This window comes from Ornithorhynchus anatinus, chromosome X1 (assembly GCF_004115215.2).
Source record: "Ornithorhynchus anatinus isolate Pmale09 chromosome X1, mOrnAna1.pri.v4, whole genome shotgun sequence".
Lineage (NCBI taxonomy): Eukaryota > Metazoa > Chordata > Mammalia > Monotremata > Ornithorhynchidae > Ornithorhynchus > Ornithorhynchus anatinus.
In genome coordinates this window covers 91,101,994-91,116,171 of record NC_041749.1, presented here as the reverse complement: position 1 = coordinate 91,116,171, position 14,178 = coordinate 91,101,994, and the positions used below count along the sequence as shown (strand labels likewise).

Here is a 14,178-nt window from a genome sequence, read left to right as displayed (position 1 = left end):
AACCGGAGCCACCCACAGCCGTCCAGTGCCTCGGGGCACCGGGCTATGGATGGAGACAGACAGGAGGCGGAGTAGGGTCCAGAGGGGTAGAAATCAGGCTGACCAGCACCCAGAGGGAATATCTTTTTTGATTTATTTTTAAATAAAAGAATGCTCACCACCCCTTCCCCACCGGCCAGGGATCTGGTTTTTTCTTTAGGGCGGCAGTGATGACGGCTCTCGGGCTCCCTCCTCACCCCTTCCGCAGCCCCGAGAGCGGCAGCTCTCCATAGCCAGCTGGGAACCCCCGGCTGTGGCAGCCCAGACCGGAATCCCCTCTGTCACAGGGGTTAGCTCCAGATTCACCCATGTGCGCTTGGATTTCAGGGGAAACCATGCTTGCTCCCGTGCCCAGCCTGGGTTCCTTTCCATGTGCACTTGGATTTCAGAGGAAACCACGCTTGCTCCCGTGCCCAGCCTGGGTTCCTTTCTCTCCAGCTTCGCTCTTCCACGGCTCCTCCCCTTACTCATAGGATGGGGCGACCTAGTGATTCAATAGGGAAGACCAATTGTCCCAAAGACATATGAGACCGCTCTCTGATCTCTCATCGTGAAGGATTTTGCCTAACGTGCCATAGTGGAAAATGTCTTGGAACTGTATAGGTAACTTGCCCCATCCCTTACAGGCAGGGAGTAGGACGGAACCCTGATGCTGGCGTGCTCTTGCTGGGGGAGTGAGTGACTGATTGAACAGTATGTGCATGACCACTCAGAAAAGAATGAAAAGGACCCAAATTCAATAGCATTTCTAAGTGGTATTAGTAATAATAATAATGGTACTTGTTAAGTGCTTACTAGGTGCCAAGCACTGAGCTAGGTACAAGTTAAAAAGGTTGGACACAGTCCCTGTCCCACATAGGGCTCACAGTCTTAATCCTCCTCATTTTACAGATGTGTTAACTGAGACCCAGAGAAATGATGTGACTTGCCCATGGTCGCACAGCAGACAAGTGGCAGATCTGGGATTAGAATTTAGGTACTCTGACTCCCAAACCTATGCTCTATCCACTAGACCATGCTGCTTCTAGGCATGCACTTTCCTCATCTGCAAAATGGGGATAAAATGCCTGCTTTCTCTTCCCCCTTAGACTGTGAGCCCTATGTGGACAGGGACTGTGTTTGCTCTGATTATCTTCTTGCTACTCCAGTGCCTAGCATGGGGCTTGGCACATGGTAACCACTTAACAATTACCACAATATTAAAACAAGGTGGGGGCCCCAATGAGAACTAGTTTGGCCTGGTGGATCGAGCACAGACCTGGGAGTCAGAAGGACCTGGGTTCTAATTCTGGCTCCCACGATTGCTTGCTGTGTAACTTTGAGCAAGTAATTTAGCTTCTCTGTCCTTCAGTTTGCTCAACTGTGAAATGGGGATTAATCCGACTCCCTCCTAGTTAGACTGTGAGTTCCCTGCCGCACAGGGACTGGGTCCAACCTAATTAACTTGTACTGCCCCAGCACTTAGAACAATGTTTGCGGAGTAGTAAGTGCTTCACACATACTATAAAACACAAACCAAAAAAAGGAGGAGCTTGTTGCCTGCTCACAAAAGAGTGAATGATGAAAGGAGAGAAGGGAGCCCTGTGTATATCCCTCCCTCGGCATGGGGTGACCAAATCCAGTGGCTCCTACTCTATCCTAATCCTCCTTGACCTCTCAGCTGTCTTTGACACTATAGACCATCCCCTTCTCCTCCACACCTTATCTCACCTTGGCTTCACTGACTCCGTCCTCTGCTGCTTCTCTTCTTATATTTCTGGCCGTTCATTCTTGGTCTCCTTTGCAGGCTCCTCCTCCCCCTCCCATCCTCTAACTGTAGGAGTTCCTCAAGGATCAGTTCTTGGCCCTCTTCTGTTCTCCATCTACACTCACTCTCTTGGTGAACTCATTCGCTCTCAGGGCTTCAACTTTCATCTCTATGCAGATGACAGATGTATATCTCTGCCCGTCCTCCCCCCCTCCCTTCAGGCTCGTATCTCCTCCTGCCTCCAGGACATCTCTACCTGGATGTCTGCCCGCCACCTAAAACTCAACATGTCCAAAACTGAGCTCCTTATCTTCCCTCCCAAGCCCTGTCCTCTGTCTGACTTCCCTATCACTGTGGATGGTATGACCATCCTTCCCGTCTCACAAGCCCGCAACCTTGGTGTCATCCTTGACTCGGCTCTCTCATTCACCCCACACATCCAATCCATGGCACCGAGACCTGCCGGTCTAACCTTTATAAATATCACCAAGATCCGCCCTTTCCTCTCCACCCAAACGGCTATCTTACTGGTACAGGCTCTCATAATATCCCGGCTGGATTATCGTGTCAGCCTTCTCTCTGATCTCCCTTCCTCCTGTCTCTCCCTGCTCCAGTCTGTTCTTCATTCCGCTGCCAGGCTCATCTACCTGCAGAAACGCTCTGGGCATGTCACTCCCCTTCTTAAAAACCTCCAGTGGTTGCCTATCGACCTCTGCACGAAACAAAAACTTCTCACTCTAGGTTTCAAGGCTCTCCATCACCTTGCCCCCTCCTACCTCTCCTCCCTTCTCTCTTTCTACCGCCCGCCCCATAGGCTCCGCTCCTCTCCCGCCCACCTCCTCACCATCCCCCATTCTCGCCTACCCCGCTGTTGATCCCTGGACCACCTCCTCCCGCTGTCCTGGAATGACCTCCCTCCTCACCTCTACCAAACTAACTGTCTTCCCCTCTTCAAAGCCTTACTGAGAGCTCACCTTCTCCAAGAGGCCTTCCCAGACTGAACTTCCCCTTTTCCCTCTGCTCCCTCTCTGCCCCCCTCCTTCACCTCCCCTCAGCTAAGCCCCCATTTCCCCCCACTTTCCTTCTGCTCCTCCCCCTCTCCCTTCCCCTCCCCTCAGCACTGTGCTCATCCTCTCATTTGTATTTATTTTGTTAATGAGATGTACATCCCCTTGATTCTATTTATTGCTATTGTTTTTGTCTGTCTCCCCTGATTAGACTGTAAGCCCGTTAGTGGTCAGGGATTGTCTCTATCTGTTGCCGAATTGTACATTCCAAGTGCTTAGTACAGTGCTCTGCACATAGTGAGCGCTCAATAAATACTATTGAATGAATGAATGAAACAGATGGGGTCAGGGCCATTTCTAGGAGAGCAAGCAGGGGTGTCAACATTTTATTTGGAGTTTGAGGGCAAACTTGGGGCAGGGCTTTGAGGAAGAAGGTGGGGAAGGAGAGGTGGGGACTGGAGAGAAGGGAGGAAACGGGAAGAGGGTGAAGGGAGAGGAAGAGGAAAGGTAATTTAGCCTTTTCTGCTGGGTGTTCTCCTAATGACTCCAGCAGCAGCCCAGGACAAGTCAGCTGAGCTGGCCTTGGGCCGAGACAGGTTCAGGTGGTGGATTCACATCTGGGAAGCCGGACACAAGCTGCTGCAGTGGCTTCGAAACCCCCAACACTCACCTTATCATCCAGGCAGCCCCGGGCCATCTAGACAGCCAGCCGCTGGGGCCCACTGGGGATGAGAGGAGCATCCAGCCACAGGGAGAGAAGCTGCATGGCCTCATGGAAAGAGACCGGACCTGGGGGTCAGAGGAGCTGGCTTCTCATCCCGGCTCTGCCGCCCGCCTGTGTCACCTTGGGCAAGTCGCTTCACTTCAGTTTCCTTGTCTGTAAAGTGGGGATGAAATATGTGGTCTCCTTTCCCATTAAACTGTGAGACCCATGTGGGGCAGTGTCTGTGTCTGACCTGATAGTCTTCTATTTCCCCCAGCACTTAGCACGGTGGATGGCACATAGTTAGTGCTCAACAAATCCCCCAGATATCATTACTGTAAGGATGATGGGAACCTGGCTGGAGTTGGGGCTGAACCTGGGGGACCGGTGGCCTGCTGGCAGAGGGCACAAAGCAAAAGCCGGCTTCTTGACTCCCTTTCTAGCTTGGAGGGGTGGAGTAGGCTGTCGGTCCTGCCCAAAACCCCCAGTGCCAATTCGATGGGCGAGTTGCGGCTCCCACTCCTTTACCTTGTGAAGTTGGTGCTTTTGGATTCCTCTCAAAGGTTGAAGGGGTTATGACTTGGGGAAGGAGTAGTCTCAGGAAAAGCAGAAACTGCCCCTTCCTTCTAGACTGTAAGCTCGCTCTAGGCAGGGAGCGCACCTGCCAACTCTATTGTATTGATTCATTCATTCATTCAATAGTATTTATTGAGCGCTTACTATGTGCAGAGCACTGTACTAAGCGCTTGGAATGAACAAGTCGGCAACAGATAGAGACAGTCCCTGCTGTTTGACGGGCTTACAGTCTAATCGGGCGAGACGGACAGACAAGAACAATGGCAATAAATAGAGTCAAGGGGAAGAACATCTCGTAAAAACAATGGCAACTAAATAGAATCAAGGCGATGTACATTTCATTAACAAAATAAATAGGGTAATGAAAATATATACAGAGTATTGATCTCTCCCAAGCGTTGAGTACAGTGCTCTGCACACTGTAAGCAAATACCGCCAATTGATTGAGTAGAGCTGGAGTGCAGCATGTGCCACTGGGAGTTGGAACCTAATGCCTGTGAGCAGGTGATGTTCACAGGCACTAGAAGCAAGAAACCCCCTGGCAAGCTCGGAAGGTGGGTGACTGAGGGGGGGTTCTGTGCTAAAAATGATAATATAACCTTTTTTACCCTAAGGGAGAAAGGCCCCAGTGCAATATTGGATGGAGCAACACTCCCTGAGGTCACTTTGTCTCTGCCTCTCTCTTCCTTTATTAACTGCATCTGGGGAGTGAGAGAACAACTGTTTACAAATAACAAAATAGACTATTTTGTCTCCTCTGCCTGAGGATATTACTGACCAAAAGGCAGTCAGTGGGGGAGGGGGAGAATTGGTTCTGAATGTCTTTAGTGCTTTAGGTGGAAGCACACCACCAGTTTCATGGTTCTTTGTATCATTTCTGGGAAAAATATATTCCACATTTTGTATGGTGAAAATATTGGCACTGTTGAGGCCAGATCATGTGGTAGCAATACTGTCAGATTTGCGGGTGCGTGCGCTTGCGCACCCTCTCTCTCTTTCTCTCTCTCTCTCCTCCCTCTTCTCCCCCCCACCCCCACCTTCCTTTCTTCCCTTTGTTATTCTCCACACCCCTCAAAAAACTGTGTGGCAATTCTAGAGCAGTTATCTATAAAGTTCTTCAACACAGTTGACTAGGTGGAGTTTAATGGACTTTGTGCCTGCTCCATTTTAACCAGGCCTGAGACCGTATGTGCTCAATGAAAGCAGCATGATCTAACTGGGAAGGACACAGGACTTGGAGTCGGGAGACCCAGGTTTGAGTCCCAGCTCTGTCACTCTGTCAGAGTCCCAGACAGTCCCAGCTCTGTCAACTTGTGACCTCAGGCAAATCACTTCACCTCTCTGAGCCTCACTTTCCTCATCTGTAATCAGTCGGAAATATTTATTGAGCACTTACTGTCCTCCGAACACTCTACTAAGTGCCTGTCTGTAAAGTAGGGATAAGATAGACTGTGAGCCCTGTGTGGGACAGGAATTGTGCCTCATCTCAGAACCTCATGTATACGCTGGCACTTAGCACATAGTAATAAACACTTGATAAATGCCATGATTAGGCAGTGTTTTCTACAGGGACTGCAGAATACCTTCTAATAGTGGAAATAATACTGAAAGTTTTGGTCTACTGCAGAGTGCTTTAAGAACAATATGTTAAGGCATGAACTGCTATATTACCTGGAATTTGGGGCAAAGTTGTATGTGTGATTGCCTTGCAAAATTCCGCTCCAGGGTTAAAAGTTAGCTATTGGCTTTGTGCATAACAAACCTGAAAGCAGAAAAATGTGTGCCTCCTGTTAATTGATTCCTTTCTGTTTATTTAGGAATCCTAAGAACCTTGCAATATGAATAATTCTTTGGAAAACACCATTTCCTTTGAAGAGTACATCCGGGTGAAAGCACGGTCAATCCCCCAGCACAGGATGAAGGAGTTCCTGGACTCCTTAGCGTCCAAGGGACCCGAAGCCCTTCAGGAGTTCCAACAGACGGCTACCACCACCATGGTATACCAGCAGGGTGGGAACTGCATTTACACAGATAGCACAGAAGTAGCTGGATCTTTGCTTGAACTTGCCTGTCCTGTTACCACCAGTGTCCAACAACAGACCCAACAAGAACAGCAGATTCAAGTTCAGCAGCCACAGCAGGTTCAGGTAAAGAATTTATCTATCTATATATCTAAACCTCTCTACACACACACACTTTTTGCTTGTAGGTTTAAACGCAAGTCAGCTGGTTATATGGGATTTGCTTGATTGGCCATCTGCTATTTAAAACTCTGTAGTTTTGGATTTTGAATTTAAGTACTGATCCCCTTGCCTTTTCTTCTACCCAATTGGGTCCTCTGCCTGGAAAAGTTGTTTCACTCACTGCGCTCCTCTTCTCCCTTCCAACTATACACTCAAGTGACAGCCAAGGAGCGCCGACTAGGTCTGCCATGGAATTTATTCCATCAGTGGTATGTATCGTGAAAATTTGGAACTGGATGTGTTTCAAAGGTGAAGGACTGGCCGGGTTTGAAGTTCCACAAACTGGATCATCCTCAGGTTTCCAGTTGGATATTCTGATGTCTCCAGGGTCAGTTATGCTCGATCAGTTGATCCTTCGCCCCAAAATGTACAGTCATAATAACAGCTTAAGGAGGGAGTAGAAACCTGTGTTTCCTTTAAAAAAGCAAACACAAAAAACCTCTTCGCTTTATCTCTTTGATACCTTTAATCTACTCATAGTTTTAATACCTGTCTCATAGCGCAACTTCACGTTATTTATCCAAGCACGCTTTGGTGCCACTCTCTTAAGATGGATCATTGGTCTCACCCAGGGTAGCATTTTTTATTATCTTCTCTATTATATTTCCCTTCCATTCTTCCAGAACTGTGTCTCTTGGAATTTCTCCCTCCACTCTCTCAAGAGATGGGATAGGGAGGAGGACCAGGAAGCAGAAATTGGGAAGAAGATCTGGAAATTGGCTGGGGGGCCCTACGGGGATAAGTTTTGAACAGCTTCACGACCAACAGTCTATTGGAGGTTTTTTAAACCAAACCAAACAAAACACAAAAAGCAGTGTCACTTTCCCGGGAATTGTCTCTGCTGCTTCTGCTGTAGGTGGATGGAAGTTATGTTAAAGGGCTTTTCCCCTGGTCGGTTTGCGTGGTGGCTGCTGTCTTGAGTTTTTTTCTATATTTCTCTTTTGAGCCTATCTTCTAAATGATTTAGCAGGTTGGGATCTAGTTGTGAAATATGTTGATCTAAGATGTATACTTTGAGCTTTTCACTGTGTTCTGGAGTTTCTTGCTATGTTGGTTTGTATACAGGTGTACCCCAGGTTACGGCCACCCTACCGTACGTGCAACCCAGGGATACGTCCTGCACTATTTGCTGACGTACCCCAGGATCCATAAGCCCCGTCCCTGACGTTACGTCCAATCGCAGGTAAGTCGATTCCCTCCCTGCCCCTTCCTCCCCTTGCCCTGCTCCCTTCCCACTCTCCCCTGGTCTGAGCAGTTTTCCTGCCCTCTCCCCTCCATTCTCCCACAGCTCAGACTTGGCCACCACCATCCCACTTCTCTCTCCCGCGCTCCAGTATTATTTTTTTCTCTGTTTAAACTAGTGATGTGTGTGGTGCCGGCTCAGACCACGTGTGCAGCACCACCCCCTCTCTACCCTCTTCCCACTCGTAGTTCCACCTCCCTGCCCTAGCCATGGGAACGGGACGGGTACAGAGACAAAGCGTCACTAGTCTTTGAAAAAAACAAAAAATACTGGAGCGTGGTTGGGGGAGAGGCACAGGGAAAGAGGGGGCCAAGTTTGAAGCATGGGTGCCGGGAAAACTGCTAGGAACAGGGGAAGGGGCAAGGAGATGTGGGGACAGGGAGGGATTTACAGTATCATTTTTACTTACCTGTAAGGCTCGGCCGTTATGTCGGGGCTGGTTCTGGACTGGAACCTAGCTATTTGCCTGTAAGCCTCTGGGGAAACATACCCCATGATACGGCCACATTTTTGAAGAAAAAACTCAGTGGTATCGTGGGGGGTACACCTGTACACTCATTGAAAGGGAGAAATATAAACCGATGTCTCTCTTCAAAGAGTTGAAAGAATAAGGAAGCTTTTGCTTGTGTCCCCCAAATCTGGCCCCAGGGTGAAAGAACATTATGAGATCCTCCATAGAAGTTTGACACTGAAGGGGCCACTCACCGGTCTGCATAGGTCCTCAGTTCAGTGCTATCTGAATACTCCTTGAGACCTTGATATTAGTCTTTCCTTACCATGTGGACTGGTGAACAGGAAGTGGAATGGCCATTAATCATATTGAAGTGTGGCCTTTGGGCACCAAACTTCTTCCATGCCTCAATTTCTCGGCTCCTTCTCCCTTCTTCACGCCCCTTGAGTGATGAGGAATAATGAACATTTCTCTTATGGACTTCGAGCTTCATGGAAGAAAAGCAACTGATACCAACTTAAGTAGTAGAAGGCAGTATTTCCTGAAATCACTCATTCATGTTATCTGTTCGTGAGTTTCTAATGCATTGGCTCGCAATGACTATTAGATCGTAGAAGTGTTTTCTGCTAACTCAGTTACGTTTGTCCATTTAAAATGCCCTGACACGTGAAAATTTAGGGAGTTTATCTGTTGCCGACACTGGCAACTTCCATCCCGACAAAAAAAAGAATGTGGTGACAGATCGCCCAGGCGGTTTGCCGATGGACCGCGTGTGGTGCTCCACAGCCGCCTCCAGCTACTTCTGGCAATCCCGTCGTGACGAGGAATTTTTAAAATGGTGAGCTGGGCGTGGGCATGAACCTCCTTTCTCTGGCATGGGAAAAGGGAGGAGTGTGTCGTTACTTTTTTTTTATTTTTTTAATTGGTCATACTAGTGCAGCCGTGCTGTCCCAATGGCCACAAGTCTTCAGCGGTACCTCCCCCCACATCCTTGCCAGGAGAAAAAGAAGGTGAGCTGAGGGGGGGAGGGGGGCGGGCAAGCTAAGCTAGGAGTCGGGTTGTGGTGGTGAAGGCCTCAGGAGCCTCCTTTCCTCCCCTTCCCTCCCAACCCTCTATGCCGTTGATCCAAGGGAGAGGTCAGTGTCTCCAACCTTGGGGTTTTTTTTGACAGTTATCTTCTTACCTCTCTGGCCAATCCTTCTCACACTCTTTCCTTGACTTTTCCTCTGCCTCTCACTCCCTAACTGTGGGTCCCCCTCAGTGCTCTGTTCTGGTTTCCCTTCTCTTCTCAATTTACAGTCTGTGGGGGAGCTTTATCCACTCCCACAACTTCAACTACCAGACCCCCCTCTTCTCTGCAATCTCGCATCTCCTCCTGCCTCCAAAACAAGACTGCAAGCTCCTTGAGGGCCGAGATGGTGTCTCCCTAATGCTTAGTCCAGTGCTGCGCACGAAGTAAAAGCCCATGAATACCGCTGATTGATCGCTAGATTGATTACACGAATCTCCCACTGCAACCCGAAGCTCAGTGTGTCCAAAACAACTTCCCCATCTTCCTAAATCCTCCCTTCCACCCACCTTCCCCTGTCACCAACCTCCCCGTCTCTCAAGACTATAATTTTACCATTATTCTTGACTCCTCCCTGTCTTCCAACCCCCATCTTCAGTCTGTCACCAAGTCCAGTCAGTTCTTCCTCTGCAACATTTACCAGGATTCTCCCCCTTCCTCTTCATCCAAACAGTCACCACACTGGTCCAGGCAATATTCCAGCTTGACTGCTGCATCAGCCTCCTTGCTGATCTCCCTGCCTCCAGTTGATCCCCTCCTCGGTCCATACACCACTCTGCTGTCTGGATTATTTTTCTAAAGAGTCTTTCTGTATGCATCTTGCCCCAGTGGTTGCCCAGTCAGTCAGTCGTATTTGTTGAGCACTTACTGGGTGCCGAGCACTGTACTAAGAGCTTGAGAGAGTATAGTATAATAAACACATTCCCTACCCACAGCGAGCTTACAGTCTGCGGTCTGTTCCTCTCTGCACTGAGCAGAAACTCCTGACCACTGACTTAAAGTACTCAATCAGTTCTCTCCCTTCTGCTCCTCCCTCCTATTTTCCACTCTCTTCTCCCACTACACCCTAGCTGTCACTCTTCATGCCTCTCAAGCTCACCTGCTCATTGTGCCTTGTTCTCATCATAATAATAATAAAAAATGGTATTTGTTAAGTGCTTATTGTGTGCCAAGCATTATACTAAACGCTGGGAAAGATACAAGATAATCAGGTCCCACCTGGGGCTCACAGTCTCTAGGAGGGAGAATAGGGATTGAATCCCCATTTGGCAGATGAGGGAACTAAGGCACAGAGAAGTGAAGCGACTTGGCCAGAGTCATGCAGCAGGTATGTGGCAGAGCTGGGATTAGAACCCAGGTCCTCGGACTCCCAGGCCTCTGCTCTTTCCACTAGGCCACGCTGCTTCACCTCCCACCGCAGACCTCTTATTCACATTCTCCCCGCTGCCTGGAACTCCCTCCAACTTCATAATCAACAGACCACAGCTTTCCCCACCTAGAAAATCGTCATCCTGAAATCACATTTCCTCCAGGAGACCTTCCTCGATTAACCTTTCATCTCCCCAGCTACCACTTCAGTTCTTTCGTGCCACTCAAGCACTTAAGGACTCAGAGCCTCTGTATCGCTTAGGGGCAGATCTCATATACTCTATTATTTCTTCCTAGCTCTCATTTGTCTGTTTGTGTCCCCCCTCTTGACTGTAAAAACTCCTTGAGGGCACTATTCATGTATACTAATTCTGGTGTACTCTCCCAAGCATTTAGTGTAATGCTCTGGACACAGTAGATGCTCAATACATGCTGTTGATTGGTTGATTGAATCAGGAGCCCTGGGTTCTAGTTCTGCTCTCCCTCCTTTTCGATTGTGAGCCCTGTTGTGACCAATCTCATTACCTCATATCTGCCCTAGGACTTGGCACAGAGTAAGTTCTTCTAAATGCCTTTCTTACAACGATGATGCTGATGTTGTAAGGGACTGCCTGCCATGACTGTGCTATGAGTGGTGGAGGTTGCTGACCCGAGAGCTGCCCTGGACATTCAGCAAGGTGGACGGGCCCAACAGAAATCCTGAAGGACAGCTGATTACCTGGGTGGGGGAGACCACAGCAGCTCTCTAGGCGGTTGACCAACTACCACAGTCACTTTGGTCGTAAATGGGCCCGGCGCAGAAATGATAAACCTTTTTATGCTCTTCGCAGTGTACCGCACCCCTGCCTGCTTCCTTGCTTTTTATGCTCCCTGCCGTGGCTGGGGCCAGAGAGTGGGTGTGGCGCTGTACAAACCACTGTCACGATCGTCAAATCCATCACTTGGGTTCTCACTCCTGAAGTCTCAGGGCTGAGGCTTGTCCGTCGTTCCCGATGGGCGACTCCATCAATTTTGGTGATTCCTTTGTCTGCGCCCTTGGTGTAGCCCGGAGGGTGGGATTTTAAGAGTCGGGGGGGGAGAATTTGAGTAGAGGTGGACAGACCTAATTTATCCCCGCGGTGATTTGGGAGTGGAAGTTGGTCTAGTGTTTAGGGGTATTGGAATGAGGCAATAAATTCCCAGTCTTTTCCTTTTAAGAGCATTAGACTGATAAAACTACCTACCTGTTCTCCCTTCCCAGCAACCCCCTAAATAGGTATAGATAGGGAGAGGTGGCCTGTAGACACCTTCACTTTGTTCACCTCATCTAATTTCAACAATGGTTGTTCCCCTAGCAGTACACAAAATTAAAATGAACCACATTCTCCCCCCCCCCCCCCCGCCCATTTCACATCATATACCTCATTTGGCTTTTGACTCTTGCTTTCCTCTCCAGAACAGCATCGATACCATGATGTTGATTTGTGGTAGGATGGTAGTTCGGTGCATTTATTAGCGAGTTTGGGTTTTTTTTCTAGTTCTACGGGTCTAGAGGAACTCACCTAATCCTCTTCTTAGTTGGAGACTGCATTGATGAGCAAAGCAACTCCAGTGCTCCCTTGTTACCTGCCTTCATCTCTCCTTTCCTCCCTTCTCCCCCTTCCTTCCCTGCTCCCCCCAAGTTTGCTAAGAATTTTTTTCTTTTAATCAGGAGTTGGGTACTTGGTTTCTTCTCCTAAATTATCTGCCAAGATTCCTTTTCCTCTTCTTAACCTAGCCCTCAAGGCATCTCAGGCTGCTTTGGCGTCCCATAGCTCAGTTCCTGCGAACCTTTCCTTGTATGTATTCCCCAACACTTCTGCTCTTTACAAAAGGTCGCCAATCTGAGTTTGGAACCCATCGGGCTAATGAATAATGGGTTGAGAATCTAACAAAAGTAGGCTATTAGTAAATGAGGGAGGTTGAAAAAGGTTTGTTAATGATCCATTTGGAGAACTAGAGTTCTACCAGAAAGTGTGTTAGGCACGGGGAGAGGATTTAGTACTTGATTTTTGTACTTCACCTTTGGCCTTTCCAGAAGCAGCAGAACATGGGCTAAGAGGGAATATCCTCTAACGCGTAGTGAAGGCATTTAAATTTCAAGAAGAGCAAATTATGTGGCAATTTTGTATCGTTACAAGTGGCTGAAGGGAACCCAGTTGATAGTATATTTGCACAATTCCACTTGGGCTCAACAAAGTGGGTTTGGTGAAATGTACCCGAACAAAGCTTTGGCACTTCACCTCTTTGTAGTCAGAGCATTTCCCTGTTAATAACAGTGCCCAGTCTCACCAGCCAGGCCTAGTAGCCCGCTTCTTCCATGAGGCAGGGGGAACAGACATTACTATCACAAAAGCACTGGTTGCAGGGAGTGAGATTTTTGACCTCAAGGTAAATCAGATATAGCAAGTCAAGGCAATTGGCATGTGGAAGACTATTGCAAAGGGGAATCATCTTAGGGGAGAGGGGATGAGGATATCCAAAAAGGAAATATTTTTGAAGGTAATTACCACAGATGCAAAGCCTGGGTGGGTTTTTTTGTTGTTTTTTTTTGTGTGTGTCTGTTGAGTGGCCAAGGGCCGTATTTATTGCCACTGGAAGTAGAGTGAAACCAAAAGGAAAGGCGTGATGTCTATCCTAAGAGTGTCAGAGTGAGAGAAAGCAGACGCATGCAGTGTACAGAGTTTTTAGGGACTTCCTCCTTCTGGGACCCACTGAAAGAAATAGAGGGCTTGAACTGAAATATTGTGTCCTAATTTAATCTGCCCCATTCCAGGTGATCCAGAGCAAGTACTCACTAAAAAAGTGTGTCTCCCAGAATTTAGAAAGTGTGCCATATTAGGGTTTTATCTTTTTATTAGGCTTCTGAAGTCAATGATTCTCAGTGCTTGCTTGCCTTTTTTTCTGAAGAACCCTAGATGGGCATAACTGATGGATTGAGAACCTCTTCCATTATCCATTTTACTGCACATCCTTGATCTCCTATCTGCATGATCTGCATAAATCTAATTAATTTATGGGCAGGAAATGTGTCATATTTTGTATGCTCCCAAGTGCGTGGTACAGTGCTTTGCACACCATAAGCGCTCGATAAATGTGATTGATTAATTTATGCAACTGTCTGTGCCTTCTGAAAGTTTATGGAATAATATTACTATCTTTGCTATCAGTTTTGGACTTTGCTTTCCTTTTCTAGGACTTCCTTTTTTGTGCCTTTCTTTAATAATAATTCGCTTCCTCTGGCCTCACATTCCTTCTACCCTTTCTCTGGAACAGGAGAGACCAAAGAGGAAAGTAGAGAGCAGAGGTTGGGAATGGAGAGATGCTTCCCCTAGGCTCCCTTTCCCCTGCTTCTGTTGTATCATTATTATTATTATGGTATTTAAGTGCTTATTATGTGCAAAGCACTGTTTTAAGTGCTGGGGTTGAAACAGAGTAATCAGGTTGTCCCACGTGGGGCTCACAATCTTAATCCCCATTTTGCAGATGAGGTAACTGAGGCACAGAGAAGTTAAGTGACTTGCCCAAAGTCACATAGCTGATAAGGGCCAGAGCCAGGATTAGAACCCACGACCTCTGACTCCCAAGCCCGGGCTCTTTCCACTAAGCCATGCTGCTTCTCAGCTCAGTACTGATGCTGCAGGACTCCTGAACCCCTTCTCCCACACCCCTAACTGGCAGATAGACTCCTTGGCCTTCTGGTATACCCCTAGT

The 14,178-nt window shown here is 48.0% G+C and overlaps 1 protein-coding gene across 4 annotated transcripts in view; it reads left to right on the top strand.

Annotated features, from left to right (window-relative positions):
- Positions 1 to 14,178, top strand: part of QRICH1 (glutamine rich 1) — a 59,909-nt gene that overhangs the window by 13,025 nt on the left and 32,706 nt on the right. For all 4 annotated transcript variants that reach the window (XM_029050585.2, XM_029050583.2, XM_029050584.2 and 1 more), the window contains exon 2: positions 5,890 to 6,219. In XM_029050585.2, the coding sequence (XP_028906418.1) occupies positions 5,911 to 6,219 (309 nt within the window). In that variant the 5' untranslated portion in view covers positions 5,890 to 5,910. The remainder of the gene's footprint in view (positions 1 to 5,889; positions 6,220 to 14,178) is intronic.